Source organism: Chinchilla lanigera, unplaced genomic scaffold (assembly GCF_000276665.1).
Source record: "Chinchilla lanigera isolate Chin_1 unplaced genomic scaffold, ChiLan1.0 scaffold00132, whole genome shotgun sequence".
In the NCBI taxonomy this organism is placed as follows: domain Eukaryota; kingdom Metazoa; phylum Chordata; class Mammalia; order Rodentia; family Chinchillidae; genus Chinchilla; species Chinchilla lanigera.
The window spans coordinates 1,162,052-1,181,005 of NW_004955533.1; the positions used below are offsets into that span (position 1 = coordinate 1,162,052).

Sequence of the window (18,954 nt, forward strand, 5' to 3'; positions counted from 1 at the left end):
AGGGTCACCTCCAATGCAAGGCCAGCCTGCGCTACCTAGTGAGACTGTCTCAGAAAATCCAAGAGGGAGACAGGGAGGGAGCAAGGGAAGGAAGGAAGGAAGGAAGAAAGGAAGGAAGGAAGGAGGGAAGGAAGGAAGGAAGGAAGGAAGGAAGGAAGGAGGGAAGGAGGGAGGGAGGGAGGGAGGGAGGGAGGGAAAGAGGGAGGGAAGGAAGGAAGGAGAAGAGAAAGAAAAAGAAAGGAGTTCCTTGGCTATTCTTGTCCCATGCATTTTCATAAACATTTTAGAATCAGGTTTGCACATCCCATAGTGAAACCTATTGGAATTTTTCATCGGGATATAAATAAACCTATAGATCATTTTTAAAAGAGTTAACGTACTTTTGCATATTAATTGTATTGTACACTTTGCATCCGTTCTTGTGTTTTGGACTTTGGCTTCCTAACGTAGCTTGTAGCTGGCCCCTTCCTGGTGCCTGGAGGCGTCTGGAAGACCTGTTGTCTTGTTGCCCTGAACATTGCCGCACTCACCAATGCTGCCTTCTTCCCTGTATGTTAGAATGTTTTTCAAAGCATTATTTTTTTACTGTGTAGTAGGATATTTATATTTTTAATTTTCTCTTACATCTGTTTTGCCGATTTGTATTTTTAAGGAATTTGTCTGCATTTTCTAATTTTTTGACACGAAGTTTTTCATAGTACAATCTCACCGTATTTTGCAGGCATCCCCACCGCCGCCGCCACATACCATGTCACTGACGTATTTAACGTGCAGAATTCGGTGCTGTTGGTATATTCACAGAGTTGCACGTTGAAATCAAACTTAGCACATTTTCTGTATCTCATAAGAGCAGCCCCGTGCTCCGTCGCTGTCATCCCCACCCTGCAGGCCTCCCCTCACTTCAGCTCACAGGAGCCTCAGCTGCTCTCTGATTGCAGGCTGGCCTGTCCTGGGTGTGGGTGGACGGGCAGTGTGTGGCCCTCGGTGGTCAGCAGCTGTCACGTGGCACAACGATTTCAAGGGCCACTCAAGCATGGGGTATTTTGTTCCTTTTGCTGCTGGCTATTCAGTACCACGTGTATTTAGCCATCCGAGGAGGAGCGTTTGGATTGTTTCCACCCTTTCATCATGGTGCTGCTATGAATTTTTATATACGAGCTTTTGTACAGATACAGATTTTTATTTCTGTTGATTACATACTTAGACGTAGAATTGCTGACTCCTGTGGTACCATTTTAAGGATCCACCAGATAGATTTCCAAAGCAGCAGCACCATTTCGCCTTTTCTTTCCCTTCCCTCATTTTCCTCTCTCATTTTTCCTCTCTGTGGTACTGAGGGTCCCTGGGCTGCATCCCAGAGCCCGCTTCACACTCTCCTCAGCAGCACTGATTGCAGTGTCCTCGGGGTGTGCACTAGTGTCCCGTTGTGGTTTTGATCCATGTATTTCTAGCAGCTGATGTTAAGTATATTTTCATGTGAGTATGGATGGTTTTGCACATTCTTCGGTGAAAAGTCTACACACATGCTTTATCCACTTTTAAAATGGTGTTGTCTCTTAATTACTGCATTGTAAGAGTTCTTTGAGTGTTCTATGTGTAAGTTCCTTATTGGACATTTGACTTCCCATATTTTCTCCCATTCTGTGCCTTGTCTTTTTACTTTCTTTTGAAATTGTTTATCAGGGCTGGGGATGTACCTCAGCAGCGCAGCGCCTGCCTGGCAAGTGTGAGGTCCTGAGTTTGATTCCTGGTGCGAATAAGTGAAGAGATGAAATGAAATAAATAATTTGTCAGCACACGGTGAACGTTCGTTGTGAGGAGCTGGGACGGGCACGTGGCACGTCCTGGGTCTGTTCTGTCCTGTCCCCTCCACCCTCCCTCTGCGTCTCTGGATCAGCTTCCCCTTTGCTGAAGTTCCAGCTCCTGTTTTCTGTGACCTGCCTTCTATTCTGCTGTGTGATTTACTTGTACTTTGGGTTTCTCACGTAAGAGAAACGAGGTGACACTTCAGCTCTGTCTGACTTACTTCATGTAACATTCCGGCCTCAAGGCGCAGCCATTTTCCCAAGAGTGGCTCCAGGCTGCTTCTCTTTGTGGCAGAGCAGTACTCTGTTGGGTGTAAATGCCACATTTACTCTATGCATTCATCTGCTGGACGTGCAGGCTGCTTCCAAGATTTAGCTGTCATGAATTGTGCCGCTATAAACATGGGTGTCCACGTGTCACTATACTGTGACGTCCTTAACTCTTCCAGGAAGACACCCAGAGGGGGAATAGCTGGGTCAAATGGAATGTCTAGTTTTCATTTTTTGAGGAATCTCTATACTGATTTCCATAGTGACCATACTAGATTTTATCTTCCCACCAACACGTACAAGGACTCCTTCCTGTAGCCTGTCCAGCATTGTTGTTATCTGATTTCTTGATGATAGCTGTTCTTCTGGAGTAAAGGTGGACTCTCAGTGTTGTTTTAATTTGCATTTCTCTAATGGCCAGTGATGTTGAACATTTTTTCATGTATTTATTGCCATTTGTATTTCTTTTTCTGAGAAGTGTGTATTCACTTCACTTGCCCATTTTTTTGTGAAGTCTTTTATTTTGAGATGTTTGGTTTTGTTTTTGTTTTTGTTTTTTTTTTTTTAGTTCTTTATGTAGTCTAGATATTAGTCTTCTGTCCCAGGAATAGCAGGCAAGATCTTTTTCCCTTTTGTAGGTTGTCTCTTCACTCTTAGATTTTCCTTGGCTGTGCAGATGGTTTTTATTTAATATGATCTCATTTGTTGATTCTTGGTGTTATTTCTTATGCAATTGGGATTCTATTCAGAAAGTCCTTGCCTCTGTCTTCAAAAGTTTTATGTATTTTATCTTGCAGTAGATGGTGCTTCTGTTTTAATATTTAGGTCTTTGATCCATTTTGACTTTAGTGGGAGACATAGATCTAGATTTAATCTTCTGAATGTGGATAACCGGTCTTTCCCAGCATCATCTGTTAGAAAGGCTGTCTTTCCTCAGCATGTTTTTGGCCCCTTTATCAAAGATACGATGACTGAATGTGCCTGGGGATGTTTGTGACGGAAGGTTGACTCACATGTCTGTGTTGGGCTAGTTCCGTGCTGGTTTGTTTGGGTTTTCTTTCCTTCTTTTTTAAAAATCACTGTAGCTTTGTAATATAACCTGAAGTGTGGGATTCTGATGCCTCCTGCTTTGCTCTTGTTGCCAGGATTGTTTTCACTATCCTGGGTCTCTTCTGGTTCCAAGTGAATTTTAAGACTGTTTTCTCCAGCTCTGTGTGATATGATCCTGGTGTTTTGACTGGGATTGCACTAAATCTGTGTAGCAGTTTTGGAAGTATGGCCATTCTGACAATATTGGTTCTGCCTACCCAGGAACAGGAGATGGCTTTTCATTTTCTGGTGTCCTCCTCAAACTCCTTTTTCAGAATACCGTAGTTTTCATTGTAGAGTCTTTCACCTGCTTGGTTAGGTTAATCCCTAAGTATTTCATTTTTCTTGATACTATTGTGAATGGTACTGCTTTCCTGATTTCTTTCTCAGTGAGTTCACTATTGATGTATAGAAATGCTATTGATTTTTGTGTATTGATTTTGTGTCCTGCTACATTACTACGTTTGCTTATTAATTCACCAAAGAGATGAATTTGGGGGGGCTTCTATGTAGCGGATCTGCTAGTAATGATAATTTGACTGCTCCCTAGCCTGAGCATGTTCTTTGTATTTTTTTATCTTGCCTGATTGCTTTGAAGGGTTTTCTGCTATTATTTCTACAGAGAGGTTCTTTGTGCCATTTGTACTGTCTTCTGATTTGTTATTCATTCCAGCTGTGGGTTTGAGAGGTGCCCCCGCTCCAGAGGCCCCTCTGTCCACACACCCCAGGCTGCGGCAACCATCCAAGCCAAGGTGTATCTCTACTCACATTGGTAGGTGGGGAGGCAAAGCAAACAGGTCACTGAGTTCTGTGCTGAATATAGGCAGCAAGGCAGGGGCTCAGGCAGACTGTTGGACTTAACGCCAGCACTTTGAGACCCAGCCCTTCTGAAAGTCACACGCAAGCAGCCTGGCTTCTCACTGCGGAAGGCAGGCGCCTGTGTCCTTCCCAGCCTGGGCTCAGACTTCTCCGGGGGGTTATGTCTAGCCACGCTCTCCCCACAGCTGTCTTGTAGCCATCTCGTCCTGTCACCATAATACTAAAAAAACACTGGATGTAACTGCTTGTGGCTCAGACTTAAACAACTAACACCTTCCCACAGTGGCTCCCGATTAAACCCTCTCAGATGTGGCGGGCACTGCATTTCTTTTCTAACGCCAGCCTGTTGTGTAGGAGTCACTTTTGGAGTAAAGTCACGTGCTGCTTTTGCAGTTTACAACTGTGGGCCTTACTTGGCACTCCTGGCCTGGTCTGTTGTTCTTCCCTGGAGCTGCCGGCCTGCTGGGTTCAGCTGATGTTCGCAGAGACAGGTCCCCTCCCGGGAGTCAGCGTGAACTTTCTTGCTGCTTTGCTCCACTTTTCGTGTCGTGCTCCATTCCTCCAGCTTCTCTGGAGCTTCTGGTTTTCCACTGGGCTCCCTCCCAGTTCTCAGAGATCTGCGGCTTTCGTTCTCTTCACCAAGTTGTTTTCCAGGCCTCTGGATTCCAGGTCCCGGAGTGGGTGCCTTTGCTCATTTGCTGCTTACCTTTTCTCCACCTTTAATCCCTTCCGCTTTTACCATCTTAACGGGGATTTTTTTTTAGGTTTTTTGAGACAAGGTTTCACCATGCAGTCCAGGCTGGCCTTGAACTGTGCAGCACCGGCTGGCCGTGCTCCGTGCACCACTCTAATACAGACCTTTAAGCTTAAAAGTTAAAAAAAAGCACAGAAGTTTTTAATCTTGATGATCAGTTTATCTTTTTCTGGTGTTGCTTGTACTTTTTGTGTCACTCGTGAGAAACCGTTGCCTAGTCCAAGTCATGAAGATGCACATTTACATGTTTTTCTGCAGTTTTATAGTTTTATCTCATTTAAATAAATGACACACTTTGATTTACTTTTGTTAAAGGTTCTGCGTGAAGGGCTGTGTCAAGGGTCCCCAAGACCACCCTCAGCTTATCAGTGCTTTGCCGGAACTCACAAGACTTAATAGCTGTTATGCTTTATTACAGCAAAACCCCACAGATTTAAAATCAGCAAAGGGAAAAGGTATCCACATGGGTGCAGTCCTGGGAAACCCGCGAGCAAAATTCTTGGTCTCCCCTGCAGTGGGGTGGCGGGGGCTGTCCTCTGTTCTCCCCGCAGTGATGTGTGACAGCGTGTGCGTGGTGCTGCTGACCAAAGAGCCCAGCTGAGCCCTTGTTTCTGAGATTTACTAGTGGGCAGTAACATAAGCATGCCGGGCCTGGTGACCAGCAGAGCTGCTCGCACCCTAGGCCAGGAGCACAAACAAGCAGTCTCCAGTAGCCACATTGCTGGCAGGAGCTTCGGGTCAGGCCGGCCAGCGTGGCCCTAGGTCAGTGGTGGCGAACCTGTGGCACGTGTGCTGCGGCGGGCTGTCTGCTGAAAAGATCGTCTTCCCCGACTGAGTTGTTTTGGCGCCCTGCTGAAAGCCACTCGCTGTAACTGAGGGTTTGTTTCTGGTCTCTTCTGGTCCCCTGATCTTGTATCTGTGCTGTGGCCGTGTGATCTCAGCCATGAGCCTCTGTAAACTCTGTGGTGACCCATTTTCCATGGAATCTGGAAATCCGTGCCTGCTTTCTTCTCTTCCTCGATCAGTCAGTCATGCTGTCTGTTCATTCATTTATTGAGCAGCTTTTGTCTCTGTTAATCACTCTCAAACATATATTGTCTGTTTTGCTAATTGTTTTTCTTTTAGATATTTCTTTTCCACATTTGGGGTGTATATTTTAATGTGCATCTTGTAAGTTCATGATGAATATCAGATGATTCCCCCTCGGTCTTTTTGTTTTCTCGTACGTGCCTCTAAGGTTCCAGATTCACCTTCAACATGCCATTTCTTGCTTTCCATAAATTTGCATATGGAGCATTTTCATTTTACTCAAATGGTTTCCCCCATTTGCCTTTTCAACACAGGAATTTCCTTTATTTTTTCTTCTTTTTTCATGAGATAAATAATATATATATATATTTTTAATTTTAAAGGGTAAAAGAAGGATAACATAATAATAGGGGGGACTTACCAAATTACAGACAAAGTGGTAGGAAATTATCAATGGTTATTGTTTTACATATTGTTATCTACAAGATAGTTTGTCAGGACAACAAATAGACAAATAATAGTGAATTACAGACAAAAGAGGTAGGAGGTTATCAATAGTTGTTGTGCTATACTTTGGTATCTTCAAAGTGGCTTCTAAAGAAAATAAATAGAGCTATACATGAGTGACGTATTGAATAATCATTAACTATTCTCAATGGTTGTTGTAGGAAACACATAATAATAAACATGCATCCATTTACAAAATAGGATAGGAGCAATACAAACATTACAGAGTTATGGATAGATTAGTAGGAAAATATCAATGGCTGCTGTAATACATGATGGTATCTTCAAAGTGGTTTCTCAGGAAGACAGAGATACGCAAGAAGGATCTAACAAGAAGTTACAGCCTAAGGGTTGTCAAAGATAGCATATTACCTCCTCACCAGTGCCTCCTGTCACTGAGGTGTGACAGCTGGAGGGAAGGCCAGGATTGAAAAGAAGGACCGAGAGACTTGCACCTGTGTCTAGCAACAGGCTGTTTTCTTGTTCCTCCATAGTCATGATTACCCAGGGCTCCTCCATGGAGATGACGGTCTGGCCAGAGGGAGAAGATAGAGTATGCCCCGGGCCCTCTCATTGCTGTTGGACTAACTGGTAGGATGGGTCTGAGCTCTGGGGCCTCCGCTTCAGAGGGCAGGCCAATCTCCAGTGGTTACCTTTGCATTCAGGGCATGGCCCATGGGGCCTCTTAGGGAGGTGGCCTGGCTTTTAACAGTGGTAGCAAATGAATGCAGTCGTTGAGTTCTTGGAGCCCTGAGAATCAGACTTGGGGTCTGTTTCTCTTAGTGCTTCAGCAAAAGCAGCTGCTTTTTCTCAGTCTCTTTGTTTTCTCTCCTTGGCCTCCTCCTCATCATGGCTATAGAAGACTGAGGAGGCAATTCTTACTAACATCTCAAGTGAGCTATCTGGGGTGAAAGCCATTCTTTGTAGCTTTTTCTCTCCAGCTTCCCATTGCTTTGGGACCCCACAACCAGTTAGTGTCCTCTCCCCAACTGTCAGCACAGGCAGCAGGAATATCAGTGCAGACTTCTCCGGAGCTCCACCACAGCCTGTACTGTCAGTGGAAGAATGGCTTCCAATGAGTCTCTGCAGGTATTGTGCAAGGTCCTCCTGGTTTACAGCTTCCAAGCGGCTCTCGTGACCCCAGTCCACAGGACCTCCGACTCCTCGGGCTTAGTCTGCATTCTCGTGTTCTCCGAGTCCTTGTTCAGCAGCTGCTCCTCTGCTGACTCTGGACCTTTCTGGTTCTCAATGGCAGGAGCAAGAATGACCTGTTGTGTGGCGTATATTCCCAGGGGTTTCTCCATGTTTGAATGATTCACACTCGTCCATGGGTGGGCCTCTGCAGCCGGTGCATGGTGGGCCAATTGTGTCATTGTTTCGCTGTGTCACGGTAGTTCTTACTTGAGCAGCTTTGGCCAGCCTCAGAGCCGGTGTGCCGTGCAGCTTCCCAGGTGCTGGGAGCCCTCCGTCTGGGCGCCTGCAAGGCAGGGAGCCAGCCCGAAGACCGGTGGTCCCCGCTGCGTGGCTTCCCTGGCGCCAGATGAGATAAATAATGTAAAGTCATCAGTTTCCAGAGTAGACACATTGAAAACCTAACCGTGGCCAGGTGTGGTGGTGCATGCTATAATCTCAGCACTCTGGGTGGCTGAGGCAGCAGGATTACAAAGTCAGGCCCAAGCTGGGCAACCCAGCAACTTAGATCCTTTTTCAAAATTAACAAACAAAAACAATACAAAAACATAGGCAAAAAATAGTGTAGCTCAGTGCAAAAGCTTGAACTGTTTGGATCTGGAGTTCATGCTGGTTCAAAAAACAGTATTACTAAAGGATTCCAATGAAGGGACTTCTTGTTTTGAAGCGTTTCCTAAGGCAAAGGAGCCAAGCCTTTTCCTGGCGTTTCTGATGCAGATATATCACCACAGACATGGTCGTGCATGCTGGAATGTTTACTGGTTCCTGAGGCCCAATAACAAACCAAAACTGCTTCTCAAAAAGAAAGCGACTGTCTGAGAGGTCAGGTTACCGTCACACAGGCACTGTGTGGGAGAAGAAACGGTTCAGTTCCACATGCCACTGAAGAAAGCAGGAGAAAGGACCCCAAGCTGTAGTGTTAGGGAAGCGCAGCTCCTAGAGGCCCTTGTGGGATGGACTTGGACCAGCTCGTGGCGTCTCCTCCCAGGCCTTTTCCATGCGTGTGAGTTCAGTGCACCATTACTGTTTGCCAAGTGGGATTTGGGTATAAACTCCTGTGTCTTTATTTTCCAGTTACCGTCATATTTGCTTTCGTGAATCTTTTTTTGTTGTTTGAGTGGTACTGGGGGCCGAACCCGGGTCCTTCCCATTGAGCTACATCCCCAGCCCTTCCTTATTTTGAGACAGGGGCTCAGTAAGTGAGGTTGCCCAGGCTGGATCACCCTTTGAGCTTCCTGCCTCAGCCTCCCAGAGTGCTAGAAGAAAAGAGTTTTTTTCTTTTTTCTCCTTGTGGAGTCTGTCAGGGGTGTGTGTGTGTGAGTGCGGGTGGGTTAGGGTATGTTTGCGTCAAAGCGCCTGTCCGCAAGGTGCTCTAGAGCAGTACTGAGCCTGCTGTTCTGAGAAGAATGGTACCAAAGTGGGCAGCCGTGTGGTGGGAAGGAGGAGCCCAGGGCAGCCGTGGCGGAGGCAGTGACAGCCTGTGGGCACCGAAGCACTGTCCGCGTCACCTGCCACCTCTGAAAGCCCTGTCCCCGCAGGTGATCGCCATGATCAAAGGCCTGCAGGTGCTGATGGGCAGGATGGAGAGCGTGTTCAACCACGCCATCCGGCACACCGTCTACGCCGCCCTGCAGGACTTCTCCCAGGTGACCCTCCGGGAGCCCCTGCGGCAGGCCATCAGGAAGAAGAAGAACGTCATCCAGAGGTCAGCCTCCCGCACCACCCACATGCGCCTCAGCCGCAGGCCTGGTCGCGGGTGCAGACCCCGGGAGAGTTACTCCGCCACATGCTGGCTCAGCGGGCTGCTGCCAGCCCCAGTCCCACTTTCAGTGGATTGTACCACGCTTACGGTGTCAGCAGCATAGCAGCTGACTCTTAAATCAACGCACAGCGTGGGTGGGGCGGATGACCGATGTGCTCTGATCACCCGACCTTCAAGGCCCCAAACCCTACACGCCACCCCTCTCAAATACGTCATCTTAAGGATCTTAGCCTTTATTCTTCTGGCCTGTCCTAAAACCTTTAAAACTTGACACAGAGCTGGGCATGGGGACACAAGATTGTAATCCCAGCTACTCGGGTAGCTGAGGCCAGAGGATTGAAACATCAAGGCCAGGGGCCGGGATTTAGCTCAGGGGCACAAGCACTTGCCTGGTAAGTGCAAGGTCCTGAGTTTAATTCCCAGTACCAAAAAAAGAAACATTAAGGCCAGTCTGGGCAAAACAAAAAACAAACCCAACGTGGACAGTGCAGAAACAGGTCCCGACCTGAGCCTCTGCTTCTCTTGATGTGGGCCTTTGAGAGGAGGTTGTCTTTCAAGGACATCAGCGTAAAATGAAGGGTTGGTGGAGTGTAGACTTCACTTGCTTATTTAAGGCTTATGGTTAACATATTTGACACACAGCAGGGTGAGTTATTAGGATTAACACACTTTTATACAGGTTTATTAGCACACTAATCCAAAATTCTGACATCAGAAATACTACAAAGTCCAAAACTCTTTGAGTGCTGGGATGATACCACCATGGGAAATTGCATCCTGCATTTTCATATACAGTTTTTAATACACAAAAATCATTTAAAGTGTGTAATATTACCTTCTCACTGTAGATGTGAAACATAAATGAATATCATGTATAGACCTGAACCTACTTCCAAGATAAGTATGCACTTGCAAGTATTCAAAAATCTCAAAAATGCAGAAGCCTAAACACTCTGGTCCCAAGCGTTTCCGAGGGGGCACTTAGCTCTGTTGCTTTCTGTCACCTGAGGGCTCAGCTGGGGTTCCCTGCTGTGGTCCTGCCTGTGACTCAGCAGCTGTGTGATCCAGGTACGCCCTGAGGGCTGTGGTTGGCGTGATGGGACAGTCTTTCAGAGGGGATCTCGGAGGCACACCAAGGGTAGAGGAAATCATTTATTTGCCTTGGACAAAGACCAGGCCCCAGCTACTGAGCCTGCAAAGTGTGTGGCCTAAGAGTTTGTTCCTGGGGTTTTAGCCAGAACTTTCCCCACAGGGTGACCAGCTCTGGCACAAGGTACCTCTGGTCCTCAGAGGCCACTCACAGGGCTGTCCGCGCAGTAGGGCTCTGTTGGTACGCGGTCCCATTCCCAGCAAGTCTGGATGTGCCTGGTCTCCTTGACTCTGTGGGTGGCTTTGCCTTCATGTGGGAACACGGGGCCACCCAGCCGCACGAAGACAAGCCCAGCCACGGGGCCGGGCCCCGAGTGTCTCTGCTTTCCGCTTGCCTTGGGGCCGCTCGGTGAGTGTTCTGGAAATAAGGCCCTGCTTCCTGGCTAACGGGTGCGAACTGCAGCGAAGTTAAGTCTTCTGAGCGTCATGCCGTTTCCAGGAGCACTGTGTTTTTAAAATTTCATGTTGAATGTGACAGTTACTGTCCCGCTGCTGCCCTCAGAGGCCCTGCTGGCGGGGGTGTGCACGGTGGCCGCCTGGGCACTGTTTCTGAGGTAAAGAGGCACTGTGATTGCAGAAGGCCCTGGTGAAAACTTGATGGGGCTGTTCAGTGTCCTGCAGGCCATCAGGAAGACCGTGTGTGACTGGGAGACTGGACACGAGCCCTTCAATGACCCTGCTCTGCGGGGAGAGAAGGACCCCAAGAGTGGCTTCGACATTAAAGTGCCGCGCCGCGCCGTGGGACCCTCAAGCACGCAGGTCCTCACCCCCTGCCCTCCCCAGGGCCAGGTCCGTCTTGGGTGGGGTGGTGGGCCAGAGAGGCTGGGCGTGAGATGCCGTGACCACCGTGGGCCCGGGCACACCCCACGCTGCCCGAGTGTCTCCAGACGTCACTGAGACAGCCCTGGGCCTCTGGTCCGCTCCTTCTCCTCCAGGAGCGAATGACCTCCTCTCCTGCCCCGTCCCCCGAGCAATGGCTGTCTAACTGTACATACACCATCTCCTGATGAGTGTTTAAATGTGTAATCATAATTTCATGTTGAGTCTCAAGTGAACATTGCTAAAGATGCAGCGCAGGGAGCTGACACGTGGCTTTCCCGTGTCATGGCGAAGCCGCTCTTCCCGCCCCCTCTTGGGTGTGCACCCTCTCTGAGTACCTGTCCTTGGCCCTGGTGCCTGGTGTGACCTGCTCCGCTGCTTTTCCGTGGGGCCCGGGACTCCTTGCTCGTCTCTCCGTAGAGGCTTTATAATCTCTTCTTTCCATCTCCTCACAAGTCATGAGCGAAGCATGCGGCTGGGTCTGTAGGGAACCTCGGGCTCAGGGAGAAGGCGCTTCACCCATCCTTGGGGAGCAGCCCCCCAGGGGCTGTGTGAGGAGCGCCCGCCTCCCGGACGCTGTCCCGCGCATCCATCCACGTGTCCCCTCCCGTGCGTGTGCACCGTGTGACTAACGGCTTTCTCCTACCTCTCCTTCCCTGTCTTCCCTGTCCATGTCTAGCTCTACCTGGTGCGCACCATGGCCGAGTCCTTGAGCTCTGCCGAGCTGCTCCGGCAGCTCAAGTCTCTGGGCATGGAAAGGCTCTTGCATGTGGTAAACGCGTTTCTGAGGCAGTCGTACACCTATCCGCCTCTTTTAACCTTTGGTGGTAAGACATTGTTTGTTTTTCTTGTCGATGTTCATGGCACAGAGGTGAACTGCTCCTCTGCAAGTTGTTCTTTCCCCAGACAGCAGCGGCTTGGCCTCTCAGACGAGTGCCCGGGCCCCATCCCCTCGCACCAGCCCGGGGCACCGAGTCCTGGGGTGTGGGCTTGAGGCCCGCCCCGGCAGGGTGTCACGGAGCAGCCCTCCTCTCGTGGTGTTGGAGTTTGGCGTAACTAATGTACCATGTGTGTTTTCTCCCCTGCAAATGTTCCCTCGGATAACACAGCTTTACATGGTGAGAACCATGCTAGAGTCCCTCATTGCAGATAAAAGTGGCTCCAAGAAAACCTTGAGAAGTAGCCTTGAGGGGCCCGCCATATTGGACATAGAAAAATTTCATCGAGAGTCATTCTTCTACACTCACTTGATAAATTTCAGTGGTAAGAGACAGTGCTGACCAGAGCCCGGCCTGGCATGCTCTAACACTGCTAACACCATTAGAATGCTTCTGCCTGCCTGGCGCCCCGCCCCGTGCCTCTCACACCCAGGCAGTGCCGTGTCCTGACCTTTGTGGTGGCTGGGCGTCTCAAGGCTCCCTTGCTGCCCTCCCTGTCCATAGCCCTGGGGGGCAAGGCCCTCACCAGGACGAGGACTGTGGAGCCGTGGCTGGCCCAGCCGTGTGGACACAGAGTCCCAACCCGGCAAGTGTAACCTGTGCCCTGGTGGAGAGCCAGGCATTGACAAACAGCAGAAGTGGCCTTGTGGGCGGTGGCGTGGGAGGTGGCACGTGCCCTGAGCCAAGCGAGCCCTGCTTGGTGACGCCCGCCATCTGACCGCAGGGGGGCCCTGCCCTCGGGGTGTTGCCTCTGGCCTTCTTGAGCCCCACCTCCTCTTCTGCTCAGAGCAGGGGGCTCCTCTGACGCAGTGGGGTCCTGAAGGTATTGCATAAAGTGCTGTTGCCCTCAGCCCTGTGAAAGGACAGATACATGTTTTTAAAATCTCTCTAGTTTCTCATTCCTTAGCCTTCCCCTGAGTGTTCACGTAATGCTGAGTCCTAGACATTGGTTTTTATCCTAAGTTAGAGTAAGTACAGGTTGAGTATTGCTTATCTGAAGTGCTTGAGAGAAGAAATGTTTTGCATTACGGATTTTGCTTTGGGTTTTGGAGCACTCGCGTGTAGATAACGAGAGCTCCTGCTGAGGTGTAGCTCGGGGGCAGAGCATGTGGCCAGCGTGCCTGCGCCTGTGGATTCCCTCCCCAGCACCACCACCCAAGCAGCAACCACGAGAGACCTTGGGGATGGATCCAAGTGTGAAAAGGAAGTTCATTTAGATTTTTTACGGCTCTGTTAGTGTAAAGTCCACTGAAAGTACACAGTTGGGCGGCTTTTCCTGTGTACGGCACCGCTGGCCGTCCCCACCGCGGTCTAGACTGCGTGTTTCCGTGCGGCCGTGAGTGTGGCCTGAGGTTACTGTGCAGTGCTGCGCTGCATGGCGGCATTTCAGTCAGGGACAGGTGCTTCTTTTTTGTCTTTTTGAGACAGGGTCTCGCTGTGCAGTTCAGGCTGGCTTTGAACTCACTGTGTAGCCCAGGTTAGCCTTGAACTTGCCGCAGTCCTCCTCCCTCAGCCTCCCGAGGGTTGGGATCACAGGGGTGCGCCACCCCGCCCTGGCAATGACAGGTGTTTCCGACCATGGTCCCGTAAGATTACATCAGCTGTTGATGTCATGCTCATCTTGGTTTGTGTAAGCACTGCAGCAGAGTCACCTAACGGTGCATTTCCTGGAGCACGGGCCTGTCGCTTAGCAGCGTGGACCGTACCCTGTTTTTGGTGCACCTGCATTTTGATGCCGACCCACCTGTGAGTGGGGTGTGTGATATTCGAGCTATGTGTCATGTCGGTGCCCGAGATGCTTCAGACTTGGCGTGCTTCGTATTTCTGATTTTCACATTAGGAATGCTCAGCCTGTAGTCCTGTTTTCACTTCTTCTGTCTGGAAAGACGGTTTCCCCTGGTCTCCTGAGGGGGCTGGTAGGGCCCTCTGGCAGGCAGGAGGTGCTAACCACTCACAGTGCTCAGGGCCAGGCGCCGCCTGTACGGCTGCACCACGCTGTCCTGGGAGGCTCCCGGCGGCTCCACCCTGCTCAGGTCCATGCCGTGTGTGTGTGTGTGTGTGTGTGTGTGTGTGTGTGTGTGTGTGTGTGTCGGGCTGAGGGTGGAATTGTGGCAGCCTGCACGCGGTCCCGCTCACCCACAGCCCCCCTTGTGTTGTCTGCTGACGCTTTTCCCGTACATGGAGGTTAACACGGTGCACTTTGAATCTTCAAGAGACTCTGCAGCAGTGCTGTGACCTCTCTCAGCTGTGGTTCCGAGAGTTCTTCCTGGAGCTGACCATGGGCAGGAGGATCCAGTTTCCCATTGAGATGTCCGTGCCCTGGATCCTGACCGACCACATCCTGGAGACCAAGGAGGCCTCGATGATGGAGTGCGTGTCTCTCAAGGGCTGCCTTCGCCGGGGCTGTTGTGCTGACCCTGTGGGTGCTCGGGGTGGAGGAGCCAGGACAGTTGTCCGCACCGCGCTGGAAATCGCGTTCCCCGAGTAAAGCTGCGGGCTTAGCACAAGTACCTGTCCCTTGGCCTCGGACTGAAGCCGGGAGCTCAGGCGGTGAACTGGCAGGTCCTCCCTTGCATGGCTGCTGGGCGAGGCTGTGTGGGTGAGGCCTGGGCTGGGGGCTGAGCTGAGCTGAGCCTGGGCCTTGGAGCACGCAAGTCACAGGGCCCAGACACCCGACTCGGCCTGCTCCCTTGGGGCGCAGCCTCTGGGGCAGAGAAACTGAGGAAGGAAATACCTATGGATTAGCTTGGTCTCGGGGTCAGGATTCTGAGTCAGGGCTGTAGAATCAGGCGAGGACTCGTGTGGACAGGAAAGCCTTAGAAAATGGGGTGTCATATTCACAGCCGAGGACTGTCCCTGGGCCGGTTCTTGCGGAGTCAGTCGTCAGAGGTCCCCGGAGCCCTGAGTGCTGGGCAGGTCCTTGCCTTCCACGTGGCACAGCCCTGTGACAGTGTGAGGCGCTCAGGCCTCCGCCCAGCAGGTGGCCGTCCCACGTGGTCCCCTCTGCTCTCGTGGCTTCTCCGCAGGCCGCTGGCTGCTGCCAGCCCAGGCCCAAGCTCGGGAAGAGGAGCTTCTGGCCTTGGGCCCAATACATCCGAGACTGTCATACAGTCTTCTTTTTAAGTCAGACAGTTCAGTATTAAAATAAGAAAATCACTGCTCTTTCTCCAAATTCACTTTTTAAAATTGGTGTGTAGTGATTATACATATGTATGGCTATTTCAGCGCGGGTACATGTTATGCAGTGATTGGATCAGGGTAAACATGATACTCATCACCACTTCCCCCAGTTCTTTGTGGTGAGACCCTGGAAGACCCCTCTTTCAGCTGCTGCGGGGTCTTTGTTGTTGTTGGTTGTAGTGGTTTGTTTCTGTGGGGGGTTTTTTGTGGTGCCGGAGATTTAATCCAGGGCGTGGTGTGTGCTACACACACGCAGTGAGCTGCACCCCACCCCTTGAGCTGTTGGAAGTAGCCTTTCCATTACTGGCAGTTCGGTCATTCTAGGGTGTGACAGACCCTCCCGACGCACTTTTGTTGTTCAGAATATCCTGTAAACAGTGGGAATGCGTGGGAGTTGGAGGCCTTGTCTGTGTGCCCTGAATGAGGCCGTTTCCCGCGGTGGGATCAGCCTGTGTCTGCGGGGGGGGGGGGGGCACTCCATACGGCATGGATTGGCCTTGGAGATAGAAGCTGTTTCCCTTGCGTGAGAGCTGACGCCCCTGTGGGCGGGGGCTGTGCGGCCGCGGGCTCCGGGCTGGGGTGACCCCGCGGCCTCCGCAGGTACGTGCTCTACTCCCTGGACCTGTACAACGACAGCGCCCACTACGCACTCACCCGCTTCAGCAAGCAGTTCCTCTACGACGAGATCGAGGCAGAGGTGAGCTCAGCACCACACCCCTTACGCTTGCTTCCCTCTGCGTGTTAAGAGAATGAAACCTTTTTTAAAACCGTGAAATAGGCCCCTCGGGGCAGCTCCGCTCCCGGGGCATCCACACACGCCTGTCACAGCACACGCGGCTTCTGTGTCCGCCGCCCTCGGTCCTCGGAGCGGAACACGCGCTGCGCTCCAGACCAAGCCCTGTTTCATTCCTTGAGTCTCTGCGCTTGCGGTTATTGTAAATAGTACTTCGCTGAACTCACATCATGTACTGCTTTATTTGCCTCTGGTATTCCTGAAGGACAGGGTCCCGCAAGTGGGTTACCAGGTCAGTGCACGCTCGCCTCAGGAGGTCAGTCTCTTAGCTTAACATGTGGGGGCCCCGGCCTCCACACATCACTTCGTGCGTCTGGATCCCCTCATGAAAGCTGCATGGCCCTTTCCTCAGCGGTGTCATGGCTGCCGCGGCTGCAGACCGGGTGAGGGGCTAAGTGTCCTCTTAGCAGGCAGCTCCGTGAGCCAGGCCCGCAGCAGGGCCCACACATCCCAGCGTGGTTTCAGTGGAAGGTGCTAGCTGGCCTTCTCTGAAGCAAAGGTATGAGTTTTGGGGGTGTCTCCCGGGTGACCTTGTGCGTAGTGCCACCAGCCCTGTTCCAAGGGAAACCTGAAATGCCCTCAGACAGTGGCTTCTGAAAAACACAGCTCTGGCCAGAGCCAGCCCAGCGGGGACCCCAGCGGCTGTGCCCACTTAACCCCCTGAGAGCGTCTGTGAAGAGAGACTGCTTCGTATCTCTGTATTTATGAGGCAGGGGTGTGCGAGCCTCTCAGCAAAGACATCCCTGGTATAATTTTCTAGTGAAAGGATAGTGGTCACTTTTGGCCACGGCTGTTTACTTAATGTGCTGATATTGGACAATAAAATTCACTGTACTTTCTCTTTTCTAATTCCATAGAAATTTGTTACCTTCAGAGATCTTGTCCTGACGTTGTGTCGTTTGGAATTGCTTTGGGGAACTGAGGTCTTCTGTGTGCTTCCTCCCCTTCAGGTGAATCTGTGTTTTGACCAGTTTGTGTACAAGCTTGCGGACCAGATATTCGCATATTACAAGGTTATGGCTGGAAGGTGCGTGGCTGGTTTGTGACTCGGATACTAGACCTTGTGTCATGTGGTCTGGATTTCCCATAAAAGTTCAGCGTGTGAAAATGCCCTGTTCCCCTTCTGTGCCAGTCTGCTTCTTGACAAACGGTTGCGCTCGGAGTGCAAGAGCCAGGGTGCCGCCATCCACCTGCCGCCGTCCAACCGCTACGACACGCTGCTCAAGCAGAGGCACGTGCAGGTGGGTCCGCGCCGGCGGCCGCGGTGCGGTCTGTCTGTCCCCAGCACTGGGGCTGGGGCCGAGAGCTTTCTGCTTTTTCACTAATAAGACGGAGTCTTGCAGTGTTGTCCAGGTGGGTCTGAATTCCTGGCTGAAGCGGGCCTCCTGACTACAGGCGCACACTGCTGCAGCCTGCTTAAAAGTCTTAAACTTCTAAATCTTCGAGAAGTTTCCATGGGAAACCTCAGACGCAGAGGCAGACTTGCCGCTCTCTGTTTGTGCTCTGCCTCGGCTCCAGGAAGCGGGAATGGCCTAAGGGGCTCAGGCCTTCTCCAGGAGCCCAAGGCCCAGAGCTCAGAAGGAATGAAAGGGAAAAGCACTGGTCAGCCGGAGCGTCAGGGCGAGCTTTCTCCGGCAAGATCAAGGAACTTCAAGGCAGGCAAAGCTTGGGTTGTTTTTGAAAAACAGCATATGGTAATATATACCATAGAACAACGTTTTGGTCAACTTCAGACTGCCTTTACCGCAGTGGTCCCACCTGTTGGGGATGTAGGTCAGTGATAGCAGGCTTGCTTAGCATTTGTGAGGACCTGGGTTCGATTCCTAACACTACAACCAAAGGCGGGGGGTGTGTTGGTTACTTTCCTCTCATTGCTGAGACAAAATACCCAGCACCCAGAATTACGGAAGGAAAGGTTTATTTAGCTCACAGTTTGTGGAGGTTTCAGTCCGTACTTGGCCAGCTCCAAGGCAGAGAGGGCAGCAGTTCATGGCGGTGGAAGACAGCAAAAGCAACAAGAGCAAAAGGCGGGGAGGGAGCAGTAGAAAGAGCAGCCTCTTTCCCTCCCTCACATTGTATGCAGGCTCCCACCCCAGGCAGGTGTGGCACTCACACCCATTGGACCATGGGTCAATCACAAACCCTAGAAGCCCGCCCCATGATTGCACGAGGCTTTGGGGGGCATGCTGACACAAACGGTAACGGGGAGGTCACCTGGTGATACCATTGCCATCTTAGTTCGTGGAAGTATCTTCTGCTGTTGCACAACAGCAAAATCACCTAGTAGTGCATTGTCTTTAAGGGATGGGTGACTTATTCACATCCATAGAAAAATGTGTAAAACTGTAGGGAAAATTCCACTGAATCCCACGGTCTGTTGATAGGTAACCACTGCACATTTTGGGACATTTCTCACCAGGGCTTTGCTGTGGTTTTTTGTTGTTTAATGATATTGCGGCGTATGTGTTCCTGGGAGAGAGATGGGAGGATTCTCCCCCAGCAGCATAGCCCCTGAGACATGTAAACGCCCAGGCCTCTGCATGAAGAGAGCAGAGTCCTGAACACCATCACACAAGTTGTCACGTTCCAAGGGCCTGTACTTCGCCCGGCTTGAGTGTGGCTTAGGGTTTTGCCTCTGATTTCAGTGGTAATTCAGTGCAGAAGACTCTACAAAAGTCCTTGTTAAAGCTTTGACTTGCAGAGTTTCAATTCCAGGAAAGTGAAATACTAGGTTTTGACACCTGCGTATACAATTTCCTATAAAATACTTGTGCCACGTCTTCCTATGAATTGTTGTTTTTTTCTACTTTGTCCTGTCTTTTGTTTTTTTTTCTTTTTTTTTTTTTTTT

At 50.7% G+C, this 18,954-nt stretch overlaps 1 protein-coding gene across 1 annotated transcript in view; it reads left to right on the forward strand.

Moving 5' to 3' along the window:
- LOC102003692 (cytoplasmic FMR1-interacting protein 1) overlaps positions 1 to 18,954 on the forward strand; it is a gene marked incomplete in the record, with an annotated part of 145,395 nt that overhangs the window by 104,419 nt on the left and 22,022 nt on the right. The window contains 7 exon segments of the mRNA XM_013507676.1: positions 9,003 to 9,169; positions 10,987 to 11,134; positions 12,304 to 12,457; positions 14,346 to 14,502; positions 15,913 to 16,009; positions 17,056 to 17,132; positions 17,238 to 17,346. Coding sequence (XP_013363130.1) covers positions 9,003 to 9,169; positions 10,987 to 11,134; positions 12,304 to 12,457; positions 14,346 to 14,502; positions 15,913 to 16,009; positions 17,056 to 17,132; positions 17,238 to 17,346 — 909 coding nt within the window.